We start from the raw sequence: 14,016 nt of genomic DNA on the forward strand, positions 1-14,016 counted from the left end.
TATAACAATTTTAGTAAATTGAATATTCTTACATGGTTTGACAAACATAAGAAATTGTAGATACAGTAGCATTAAGGCAGTAAGACAGAACTGTAGTCAATGAGACCTAAAATACTACTGTACAGTAAAGAGCTTGAAGAATACTGAATCTACAAAAATGCATTCTGACCAGAGTACCTTAATCCATTAATTTTAGGTGGATACCTAAAACTTGTAAAAATTACAGAAAGTAAACTGATGGAAAAATGTTTTAGATGAATCTTTAATTAAAAACAATACAAACATCCCGTAATGCTAAAAATAGTTTAGTTGTCTGGTTTGAGAGAAATATGTGCCAGTATGCACAGTGGTTGTATCTACATATATATGTAGATACAACCACTTCAATAGTTATGAACTATTGAATCATAAATAGATTGGATATTTTTGTTATCTTTATCAGGTATCATAACATTGATGATTATTCTCTCTCTTGTGTTTGGTGTACGGATGGTTCTCAGTCTTTGTATTTTATAAAATTTAAGGATATGATTGTATAGATTACAATGATAACCACATTCAGGGATGGGATGTATTTTATCGGTCAAAATTTGTTGTATTCCAATTGGTAGGTATTATTCTCACCTTAAAATTGGTTAAAAAACAGGGATTATGATTGATTGTAATTTACTGCTTTACAGTTGGTTAGTTCCTTTAGAGTTGTGATTGGTGAAATGTTATCTTTTTATACCAAAATGTTAAATTTTTATTGGTCAATCTTATTCATACTTGTGATTGGTTATAAAAATACAGTATTCTGATCTGTTAGTTATTGAAGTTATCTGTGGGGGTGGTGAAACTTAAGTGTAATCTGTGATGCTGGCCTCCATGGTGCGAGTGGTGGAGCCTTTTATCTGGAGGTCCCGGGTTCGAATCCTGGTCAGGCATGACATTTTCACATACACGCTACAGATCATTCATCTCATCATCTGAAACAATACCTAATGGTGGTCCTCGAAATTAAACAAAAAAAAGTGTGTTGTGATATGAAAGAATGAATTTGTATTGTTATCGGCTTTCCTGTGGGAGGATTAGAATCATGTTTGGGGTCATTTAATAAATTTTATGATGATTAGGTGAAGGAACAAAAGTTAAATAAATTTTATCAATTTGCACTATTTTTAAAAACTAGTGAATGCCAATGCCAATATCTTAATTAGTTATATGTAATCATGGCCATTTTTAAATTTCATACAAAAACTTTTACTAGTCAACATAAAATGTGTAAGTAACATGTTACACAACTTTTCCAACTGTAATTTGTAACTGGTAACAAATATACTATTGAAATTGAGTTACCATGTAACGGTTTTACGTAAATCGTAAATTTGTAAAAATTTTTTATAAAAAACTCATTTTGATAACTACTAGTTACAATTAAGAACCATATTCTTCTTTGTGTTTGGCAGCGGCTATCTTGAATTGATCTGATTGGTCTTTCCAGTCAGATCAGTTGGCAAAATCTAGAAAGGAAATGAAGGACAAATTTCATGTAGTCCTTCGACAGAAGAGCTCGAGCCTGAGAATTCAAAGTTTATGTGATACGAAGATGGGGTTAGTTGTTGTTGCCGACAACAATGATACAGTTAAGTTATTTCTGACTCCCTCAAGGTGGTTTTTCAACCCTTAATGTGGTTGGAAAACCACCTTGAGAGAGTCAGAAATTGTCAACATTGTTTCAAGTACTGCCAGTTTGGACACACAGCTAAACTGCGTAAACTTCTGGTGGTAGTGTGCTCCCATTGTGGGGATGAGGGACACAAACAAGAGGCGTGTCCTAAGAAGTCGGAAGGTCCAACTTACATTAACTGCAGACATTTTCAGAAGGACCATAAGCACTCAGTGAATAGTAAGGATTGTGCTTGTTAACAGAAGGATGTCACAATGAATTACAATTCAATACGTTAGATGGTTAAAATTGGGCATTAAATGCAAAGGGTGGTTACATTGTACAGACTGAACTTGGCAAGATCACCATACATCAGGGGGGGGGGGGGGTTTGGATGTTGTCTTGTTGCATCATCTGTATGCTGTGTGCAGTGAGCTGCCAGATTTTTCTTGTTGGAAAAGATTTATTTTGGTTCTGATTGCATGTCTGCTGTACTGTGCAGAAGGGAACTTGATTGTGTTCATTTGACAGCTCTCTAATGATCTTCATGTTGTTGTCCATGTGGATGTTCAGCACTTGTATATGTATGTTTTCAAGTTCATTTTGATTGATGAATTCAATAAGGCGGAAGGAATTGTTGGTGGGTCTGCTCCTTTGTTAAGAGCATTCAAGAAGAAGTTTGGTCATCTAATGCAATTTCTCAATAATCCTAAGAGTACAAAAGCAAATGTATGTAGCAAGATTACTTCACAATTAAAGGAGTTCAGGTTGATAGCTATTGCCTTCGCTGTGGGGTACGAGAGGTAGTGGTGTGAGAGATGGTTCCTGCTCTGCCTCCTTTGGTTCTGCACCTGGGACTGTCTCAACGTAATGCTGAGGTACTGAAAGAAAAACAGAAGCTAGTCTGTCCCAGAAACAACCTGAGATTATGTTCGTTAACCTAAAATAGGGAGTTACTATAAAGATAAGTAAGTAAACAGATGAAGGACGAGATTTCAGGTCGTCCTTCAACAAAAGGGGGTTGAGCCTGAAAATTCAAAACATCAAAGAATATCTCTCTCTCTCTCTCTGTGTGCGTGTGTGTGTAACCTATTCAAGCTTTATACTCCACAAATGAATGTTGTAGAAACTTGTCATTTAGCACATACCTCTTACATCCAAACAAATAGAGCAATGGAAAACTTGAGTAATTTTTTAATGGGGAGATTTTAAAATGTTTAATTCCTAAATATATCAGTTCATGTTTCAAAAGTGATTAAATGTTTACTTCATTATTATTTATATATACACTTAAATATTTGTGAGTGTCGGGTAAGTAAAAATAAAACACAAATTATTTCATTTTACTAACTGTTAATTTACAGCACATACTTAATAATGTTTATTTATTAAGAAGAAATTAATACACATACATATACAAAATAATATAAACAATATTATAAATGTTATTACTATCAATATTTCTGTGCAATTTAATGACTTACATGAATGAATTTTGAGCATACATATACATAACATATATAAATATTATATATTCAAGTTAACTTATTTACAGTATTTACAACAAAAAAAAAAACTTATTCACAAATAAAGAATCATATTAAATCATGTTGCAATAATAGATTTTAAAGCTTTGGCATAATTAAATTATAATTAATTATTATAAACAATAAAAATATTACTTGCAATTTAATAAATTAAAATTTAATGAACACAATTGTCCAGACTGTCTAATATTGTAATGTCTCTAAAGAAAAATAATGAATTTCATTTGATCTATTTCAAACTAATAAAAATTTTGTACAATTTGCACTTTTTTTTAGATTGGCACACAAAATAACCAACAATTTCTTACAACAGTTATATGCAAATAAATATAAATTACACCACAATAAGTAAAAAAGGGAAAAAATGTTTAAATAACCTTATTGTTAGTAATTTAATAGCAATCTTTATTCATTAAACTTAATGTAAACAAAATTTTCAGATTACTTTTATGTTTTTCATAAAAAGATAATTAAACATTTCTATTCTATATCTGTGGTCAATATAAAATTTCATATAGTAAGTAAATACAGATTCAGTCTCCAAATATTTTTTTTAATGATAATCAATCTGGAGATACAAATTTCTATAAGATATAATAGATATACACAGGGTTTCAGAGAAGATACAGACAAAATTTTGGTTTTCAGTGGTATCATAAAATTAATTTTTCAAAAGGAATAAAGTACATTTTTTACAAATATTTTCAAAAAAATAAAAAGGAACAGTTTACTTAAGCTAAAAATAATGAACTTTCTTAATTTCCCTGGAAGTTTTTATAAAAAATGAAATTGATTATAATAGTTCTCAAAAACAGGCTGCTACCCCACAACTAAACTTAAAAATAAAGGTAATAAATATATTTCATTTTCAATAAACATCTTTTCATTTAGTAAAAATTAAATTCCCTATTTTCTACAAATGTTACTCAAAAATCCAATAAAAAATGTTTGTTTTTTATTTATTCTGATAAACTATAACTGAATCAAATAACTGATTCATTCGTAATTATTTTACCATAAGAACAATTATGTAAGTGTCCTAAAGTAAGATCATTACCAGTTATTCTGAGAAATCAAGATTTTAAAGTAATAAACACTCAGAGTACATAAACGGGCTACACAAAATCACATGGGGAGAAAAATATTACTCATGCAACTTACATTTAATTAATAAATATACAATTAATTTATTTCACTTTATTTTATAAAAATTAAACTATTGTTTAGCTTGTCCACAGTAACAAAATAAATTGTATGTAATAAAGAACACATACTAATTACTTCAAGAACTTATGTGGTAAATTTATCCTCTGAGGAGATCATAAAATGTGATAATTATATATATATATATATATATATATATTTACAAAGGTAAAACCTAAGAGATAGATTTTTCCAAACTTTTTTTCTGCTGGGCAAGTAAGAAAAGGTTTTCCTAATTAAAGAGAAAAATCTTGTTGAGGAAAATGAGAATCTCTTAAAAGCAGTTGTTACCAATGTGGCAACAACTGAATATTCATTTATTTAGGTACAATTCAATATACAAAAACTGCATCTAATATCAATAAAAAATAATTCTTCAGGTCCTGTCTTAAGACGATAAACTCCACTCATATAATCTAATGGTTAGGCAACACCTGGAACATCTCAGTAGTAACAACCTGTAAATTGACAGGTAACAAGTAAATGAAATGCCAACAGCCAAAATCATATTTAATTAACTAGTTATAATAAATCATCAAAGTTTATCAACACAAGAAAGAAATTAATTTCATGCTGTTGTTATATATTAAACTCTAATAAAGCTAGACTCAAAGCAACCTTTATAAATAAAATATATATATATATATATATATACTTTTTTTACATAAAATAACCTTTTAAGCTAAAATAATAAACAGATTAATTTTCCATATTTGACCAATTATATATAACTGCTCTAATTAAGTTCTTCAAATATAAAACTGAAAAGCATTTGTAATATTTAACAGTATTAATAAAAAATAAATGTTAACCTTTAGAGATGTGATGATACTATATAATTATTTTTAATAAAAAAAACCAAAATATAGCAAAAGTTGATGATATACATTCAGTTAATATTTAGAAAAAATTAAAACATACATATATTGCCAATAAATAATTATTATAAGAGAATTTGTTTTTAAATAAAATGAACACTCACATCACTTAGCTTTTAAATACTATCATTACAAACATAATATGAAGTATTTCTATAAAATTCATAAAATAAGCAATAAATTGAATTGTGGCTCATTACGCTTAGCTATCACCTGCATTATGTGTTAAAACATATGATTATTCTGAATCAATATGAGATCTTAAATTTAATGAGTGGTAACATTATTTAATTTATTTCTGTCTTTTAAAAGATTTTATATTAATAAAATTTATTTAAACAATGAAATATAGTCAAAACTGCAAATAAATTTATTGTAAATATTTGTAAACATCAAAGAATTAAATTTACAAAAGTCTTCTGATTAATTTTCTGTTGCAATAAAATAGGTTTTTTGAATTACACAAGCCCTTTATATTTACTCCATAACAAAAATCAAACAGGCATATACAAAAGCAAAACTAAAAAAACTGAACTGTAAAATGTATTTTACATTTGATGAGATATATAAAAATTAATTTTAAAAATGAATTCTTATTTAATCATAAAGTTAATGCTTTACTTATTAATGGGAAATACAGTGTATTTAAATCATGACTGAAAAAAAGATTTGTCTCCATTCACATGTCATACATTTAAAAAGGCAAACTATTTTCCTCATTTACTTTGTTTTAGAGATTTTCAAGTAAAAATCTGGTTAGTACAATTTCATTTTACATAAACTAAATACTGCATTGTAAAATAAAACAAAAAACATAAAAATATATTGATAGTTAAGAAGATTATCAGCTTTTCTCTAAAACATGCAAAAATTTGTACACATAAATTGTATGTCAAAGAAATCTTGGAGTAGATGTATTAGTATATTTTGTTATATTTTTATAAACATACAAAATGATTCTGTATCTGGTTCTGAGGAGTAATCAATGAAAAAACAAATTATTAATTATACTAAACATAAATTCTGTTTACTTATAAGTACACATACGAATGAGTGGTAATTTATTCATTGTATAATTGACAAAAGACAAGAATATAAAAATAATAAAATTTGGTTGAAAAAGCTGCCAGAAAAAGTTTTCTCATTCGTAACATCACACTCCTGTAATAAAATTACTTACTATAAAAACTGTTTAAATAATGACTATTAAGAAGAATAAATCTTCACTAAGCAGAGAACATTACTGATAGCTTGGTCCCAAAAATGTTAACTTCTGATAAATTCAATAAAAAAAAAAAACCATTAGAAGAAAGATTCTGTGAACCATGTGAGTAGAAACATTAGTAAGTTATCTCACAATATTGAATGGCAAGCAGCTAACTGAATGAAATTTACAAATTACAATCAATTTCAACAATACTTAGCCCAGCAACAGATGAACAGATCACTTTAGTTCACATTTATATATAGGATCATTATGTAATATTGATTTAGATTTTAAATCAACAGGTTTTTGATTCATATGACGTATATATACTACTCTATCTTTCTCTAAATGTATTCTCAAAACAGCAGCATTAAACATCTGTCAATAACACTGTCATATAAAGAAGAATGACGGCAACATGGTGGATCATTATGACCTTGAGTACATTGCATTCATTCACGTATGCACTTAATCTTTATTCAGTTAAATGGTTTCCTAACACAATTTTATTTATCTATGCTTAATTATTTACTGTACAATATATTTTAATATTTTCTAAGTACAATGTTGTTTTACAGTATTAATCATATTTTTCAAACTATTTAACACTGAACAAATTTTAAATAAAACAAAGTTTTTTGTAATAAATTCTTATGCAAAACTTATGTATTAAGAGTAACTTTGTTATTTGTATCTTACCAATACAAAGAAAACCTAACAAATCAAATGTTTGTATTGATTAGTTACAATATATAGATGCAATTATGTAACAATAAATATTTTTTTATGAATATATATATAAAAGCATTTTATAGAAGCTTTTTTCGTAAAATGTCACACCCATTCTGTCAGAAAACTATACCAATTCTCGGACAAAGACTGTGTTATTTTGAAATAAAGAAAAACCGTGATAGGCCAAAACAAATTTAATATATGAACACTAGACAATTAAATTAATTATTTTAATAAATTTTTAATTTATTATATAACTTTACTTAAACCAATGTATTGCACACATAAATGTTAACTGAATCGTAAATAAACGTTGATATTTTTTCTTTCTCTGTTTTAATGCTTTCTTTTTTAATTCTGCATAATCCAAGTCTTTTTCATAATTCAAGGAATCTTGATCCTATACAACTCAAATTGTTAGGACTCTGCTGTACTTTAATATTATTTTAAAATATTTTTTTTTAGAAATAAAACAATAAAAAATGTACACAAAAAAATCTAGTTTTTTATGCAATTTTTTCACAGCCATTAGTAATCCATTATAAATTTCTGTAATGCAATTCAAACAAATAATGTAACACTCCTTGGGAAAGATGGTTAAGATTAAATTATAAATTATTATTATGAAATTCAATAACTGTACAGATGAATTATGGACACTTGGGCTCCTTTGATGAACTTAATAAAAATTAAAGAACTCTACAATAAAACAAAAAGTGCTTTACTTTAAAAACAAAACTTTAAATAGTAGCAATTAGGGTAATGCTCTTAATAAAACTCAAAACAGTGAATTGCTCTTAAAATTAAAAAAAGAAAAATTAATTCCAACATATAGGTATTCATTAACAATTGGTAACTAGATATCTACTGCAAATATTTTTACAGTAAAATATGTACCATAAAAAAAAGGCAATATATTCATACTTCTACAATTATTTTCACACATAATGTTTACAATAATATGGATCAGTCAATACGGATATTTAAAAAAAAATTAAAACAGAAAAAGTTATACACACACATTAGAATGCAGAATATCTTTTTAACAACAAATATATGTAATAAGATTAAAACAATGTTCTTTTAATGTAATTGTTAAAAATATATTAATAATTATTAATATAATACATTTAATAAGATAATTCATCTAAGAGTATGTTCCAAATAATGCATATTTCTTGGATCAGTCGGTTTCTTATATAATTCGAAGGCACTGCCCCTTTGATCTGCTCTATGGGTTAAATCTAAACCTAATCCGCTTGGTTCACGATGATGATGATGTCTTGTACCAGGTGCAACATTATAATAATACTGATGCGAGTTGCTTCCTCCTCCACCACCACCACTACCGCCTACCCCTCCTCCACCACCGCTACCTCCTCTACCATAAGTTCTATCCAAACTGCTTCCATGACCAGAATCAAAACCACCATTAAGATCTATGTTTTCACTAGAGTATTTATTTGTTGAAGTTACCTGAAAAAAGTAAAAATAAATAAAATACTTTTATTTTTTTTTTCGACTAGTTGAAGCCACGGAAGGATGAGGCCATTTTCATAACAACGTACAAGTTATGAACAGCAGCAATGTTCCCCACTATTTCCTTTGATACCATGTAGTTGTATATCTTATTTGAATAGTTATGCATATTCTTCTAAAAGATCCAATTCAAATGGTTTAATTTTTTTGCCTCATGGGAAATGGTTACAATAACAAATGGCATACGATGACTTCTGTCCAATTAAGTACAGTAATTTGCTAGTCATCTACAACCATTATAACTGGAAATTACATCCTGAAAGTTGTTTATTTACTTATATTTAGGTATTAGCATATTTCAGGACCTACGAACTCTAGAGATGGGACATAAGGTACAGCCAGTTTATCGCTATCAATTTATTTACATGCAATGTTGCCAATAATTACTCCCACTTTATCCCTGTCTTCTTTGTCTAATCATGATTATTTTCCTTTATACTGAGTGTTCTGATAAATTTTTCTTTTCATCCTTAATGTCCACCATTAATAAAAATTTTACTAAACATATTGAAAATATGATCTAACTGTATGACTGTGTGATCATTACTTCAGGAGATTCAGTAACCAATAATAAAATTATTTATATGATTCGTGCATAGAAGCAGGTTGTTAATTTTGTTTAGTTTCACCCACAAATATAAAATAATATGAAAAACATTATTACATATAGCGGTATTAAAATTACAATGGTACTGAACAATGAGTAATAGTACAACTTGCTGAGTAACTAATAACAACATTTAAATCTGTAAAAACAGGAGCTGTAGTAATAATAATCATTGCCAAGAAATTTACGTTGTATGAAATGTACGTAAGATGTATAATTATAAATTTAACTAATTCACTGTAAGATATCCTGTACTTTATTCCTTTTTTTAATTTAAAGATGCAGTTTTAATAGATTACCTTAATTATTTATTAGATTTTAAAATTTAAATGATGTTTTAAAATGTACACCATACTGATTAGCAAAATAGTTTCTGTTTCACTAAAAGTGCCAATACCATTTATAACTTTAATAATGCTACAGAAATTTTAATATTACTTTACTAACTAATGAACATTTTAATAACAACCCAATAGAATTTACAGTTTTAATTACAGCAGCAACTAGTTATGCAGTAAAGAAACATCAAACAGCAACCCACATTTGAAAAAAATCATAGAAATGAAAATAACATGAAATCAGAAATAATTACTTTTAAAAAATTAATTAATTAATACAGATGAAAATAGAAAACAATAGTTTATTAAATAATAATTTAATTATTATTGAAATTTTAATGTCCTCATAATAAATGAATGGAAACTTTTTTGTGTTGATCACATAAATTCATACTTGAATTGTGTTAAACATGTTTTTTTTTAATTTACTTTCTCCATATTTTTTTTCTTTTTTTTAATATGTAAACAAGGAAAATTAAAACTATTACATATTAATGTGAATTAATAAGTGTATAATAATGAAGCAGGTGTATGGATTTTAAGGAGTTGTAAAAGCACCAAATTAGACAACAAACTGTTATAATCACAGCTTTGAACATTACATTAAGTTCAATCTGGTTTTTTTAAGAGAGGATTTTCATTGACTGACTAACTCATTAACCTGTGATATGAGCAGATGACAGTAAAGTCCTAACCAAAAAAGAAAAAGAAAAGAAAACATCAAAAAGGCAAATCTTTGGTTGATAAACTATATCAATATTAATACTGAAAAACATGTATGCAAATCAAAAATAAGTAAAAATCAAATCAGTTTTTTAATAAAGATTATTTGCAACTAAGAATAAAGTTTTTATTTTGATGATAATAATAATGATGATGATGTATGTGTAGTGAAAATATATAAACCTGCTTTGTATAATATAGCTTACTTTACTGATTTTATATTCCTTTTTTAAACCGAATTCATCACAGGAATGCAACTTCGTCAACCTCTATGACAGACCAGTAACATATTTCCTTTTATCTGGAATTTTTTGGGTTCAAATTCCTTAGGTTTGACATTTTCTTATTCTTCTAATCTCATTTCATCATTAAAAAAGAAGCATAAACTTCTTTACTGAATTCAATGATAAATTAATAAGAACCAAAGAAGAATTTTTTTGGATGATTAATTCACTGATTAAGGTCAAATTTTTTGTTTGGGAATGTAGGGTTCAAATTTCGATGGAAGTAAAAAGTGCCAAGTGTGACTGAGATTCAAACCTAGGGCAATTCTGATGAAAAGCTTAATACTTCCACTACAATAGACACTAATTTACCATTCAGTAAAAGCGACTATTATGTCATTTTTCCTATTGACATGATTATTTTTAAAATCTCTTTTTGTATTCTAAGCCTGCTTCATTATCTGCATTAGTGTCATTGGTATCTCAACATACTATTAACTTATTAAATATTATGTACAGTTGAGTTTGAATAAATACCTTGGAAATAGGCAATCAAATTTTCAAAAAAAAAGTTTAGTTTTGTTTGGTTGGTCTAAAAAATGTTCAGACATTATTTTTAAGAACTACTTTTTGATATATCTGAATACTGAATTTTGTTTGTTTAGCTTAGATTCTGAAAGCTTTCTTTTGGCTGATTATAAATAGAAAATATTTCATTACCAAATAACTTAAAATTTGAATGCATTATCTGTCATTTTGTTTTAAATGGGTCTTTTGTTATATTGTTTTGGATTCTGGGGTATTTTTAATAATTAATAAATATATCCATAAAAGATAAAACTACAGCCAATGGATAAAAAATTTCAATGATTGAAAATTTTCTAATAGGACAGAAAAAAAAACTACATCCTAAGAGAAAAATAACCTACATTTCTAGTGTTTATTACGAGGGTGAATCAAATATAAACTGGAATTTTTGTTGTCATTGACGCACGGCTAATGGAGAGGGACATGGCTTCTCAGTGTTGTACATAGAGATGCCAGGAGGGGATCCCACTGTTAGAAAGCCAACTCACTTTTTTCTAGTCAGTATCACAATGTCAGAGCAGGAGGTATCATCACGTGTTGCACAACATATAATTATTAAATTTCTCACAGCAGAGGATGTGAAACCATCCAAAATTTTGAGAAGATTTCAGACACAGTTTGGGGACAATACACTTAAAAAGACTCAAGTGTATGATTGCTATAAACAGTTTTCAGAAGGATGAGAACTAGTTGAAAATTAAGGTCACCAACGACGCCCAAGGGCAAGTGCTACTGCTGAAAACATTCTCATGGCTTGTTAGCTTATCAAGGACAATCATTGATTAACAATTGCAGAAATTGCTTCTGAGATCAGAATAAGCTACGGCAGTGTTCAGGCAATCATTACTGTTGATCTTGGAATCTGGACGAGGCCTACAGCGAAGGCAAAAGCTGAGATAATAAATCACTGATGCAAATGTCTACACAGGCATTTACATCGGTGGCATCCCAACAAGGCCAGACTTATTACTATGAGATGTAAAAATTCAGAGGGCGATAAATGACTCCCATTAAAACCCAACAGGGCCAAGAATGGGGGGGGGGTGGCGACCGGAACATCACTAGGTGGGTGTCTCCCCCTAAGGGGTTATGATGGTGAGCTTGGAAGTCTGGAGTATGAACTGAAGTATGAGTTCAGTAAGGGAATTAGGAATAAATTTTGTTGTTGCAAGCAACATTTTTGGTGGTATGATGTGTGAATTTTCCTCGAATTTCGAGATATTCATAGAAATTGGCTCAATAAAAGTAGAACTAGGTGCAGGGTTCATGCTTCCGCAAACTCAGTTAGCTAGTTCAGAGAGAAACGAAGTAGGATATTCAAGATGTCCAGACGAGGCCTACAATGAAGGCATAAGCTGAGTTAATAATCACTTATGTAAATGTCTATTTACATCGATGGCATCTCAACAAGGCCAGGCTTATTACTATGAGATGTAAAAAGTCAGAGGGTGATAGACGACTCCCATTAAAGCCCATCAGGGCTAGGAACAGGTGGCGGGGGGGGTGACTGGAATGTCACTAGGTGGGTGTCCTCCCCTACAGGGTTGGGATGGTGATCTTAGATTGTCGGCAGGATAACGACTGCACTGCCAAGGGCATAGATCCCATGCAGCCGTGAGGTGTAGCGGAATCTCAACGATGGTTGAAAGAAAGTAAATATCACGCAGGACTCTACGATGGAGCTGAGTGGGAGTAGGAGGTCTGTCTGCCTCTCCCTACTGGACCAGACTAGAGTTCATAACTTGACTCTGAACTTGACTTGATGAACTAAAATGAGTTCAATTTGGGAGCTAGGAGTAACTCTGTTGTTGCGAGCAACATTGCTGGTTGTATGTTTTTTTTCTATTGCCTCGATCGAAGTGACATTTACAAATTGGCTCTGTAAAATGTAGAACTAGGCGTGGGGTTCATGCTTCCAGGAGCTCGGTTAGCTAGTTTAGAGGGCAAAAATGTAGGACATTCAAGATGTCCGTATGAGGCCTGCAGTGAAGGCAAAAGCCGAGTTAAAAAAATCACCAATGTAAATATTTAAATCGGTGGCATCACAACCGAGGCCTAGCTTATTACTGTGAGGTGTAATCAGTAGTTGATGGTCTATAAGATGACTCTCGTTACAGCCCATCAGGGCAAGAACAGGGGGGGTGACTGGAATCGTCACAAGGTGAGTGTCTTCCCCTATGGAGGTTGGGATGGTGATCTTGGATTTAAAAAGTGGGAGCACAGTGGTGAGTCCCTCTGTTATCTCACCAAAGATCAGAAGCTCAATTGACTAGAGGTATGCCAGTGGACAAATCATTATCAAGCTGAAAGAGAATTTTTTTTCATTGAATCATGACCAGCGATGAAACTAAAGGGTGCACCTTTACACCCCAGAATCAAAACAAGCAAGTACAAAGTGAAAAAAGGGGAGAAACTGTACCCATTAAAGCCAAAACTTGAATGTCCGCTGGAAAGGTTCTGGCTACAATATTTTTTGATTTCAAAGGAATTTTGCATGTTGATTTTCTCCATGAAAGTCGTACAGTGAATTCTGTGTACTACTGCCAACTTTTAGATTATGCAAAACTTTCATATCATCAAAAAAGACATCAATTCTCAATTCGAGATGTCATTCTGCTTCACAACAACACTCGGCCCCAGACTGCAGTTCAAACTCAAAAAAAATTGCATCCTTATTTTAACTACACTGAAGCATCCTCCATACTGTCCGGACTTATCGTCCTGCAATTATCATTTGTTTGAGTCATTAAAAGAAGCCCTTGGAGGACAGAAATTTGAAAAC

General features: G+C 29.8%; 1 protein-coding gene across 4 annotated transcripts in view; it reads right to left on the bottom strand.

The window, feature by feature from the left end:
* Positions 1-2,997: 2,997 nt before the first annotated feature.
* The window catches only part of LOC142325405 (tight junction protein ZO-3-like), a 981,859-nt gene continuing 970,840 nt past the window's right edge, over positions 2,998-14,016 (bottom strand). For all 4 annotated transcript variants that reach the window (XM_075367134.1, XM_075367133.1, XM_075367135.1 and 1 more), the window contains one exon: positions 2,998-8,691. In XM_075367134.1, coding sequence (XP_075223249.1) covers positions 8,359-8,691 — 333 coding nt within the window. In that variant the 3' untranslated portion in view covers positions 2,998-8,358. The remainder of the gene's footprint in view (positions 8,692-14,016) is intronic.

Source organism: Lycorma delicatula, chromosome 5 (assembly GCF_047948215.1).
Source record: "Lycorma delicatula isolate Av1 chromosome 5, ASM4794821v1, whole genome shotgun sequence".
Classification (NCBI taxonomy): domain Eukaryota; kingdom Metazoa; phylum Arthropoda; class Insecta; order Hemiptera; family Fulgoridae; genus Lycorma; species Lycorma delicatula.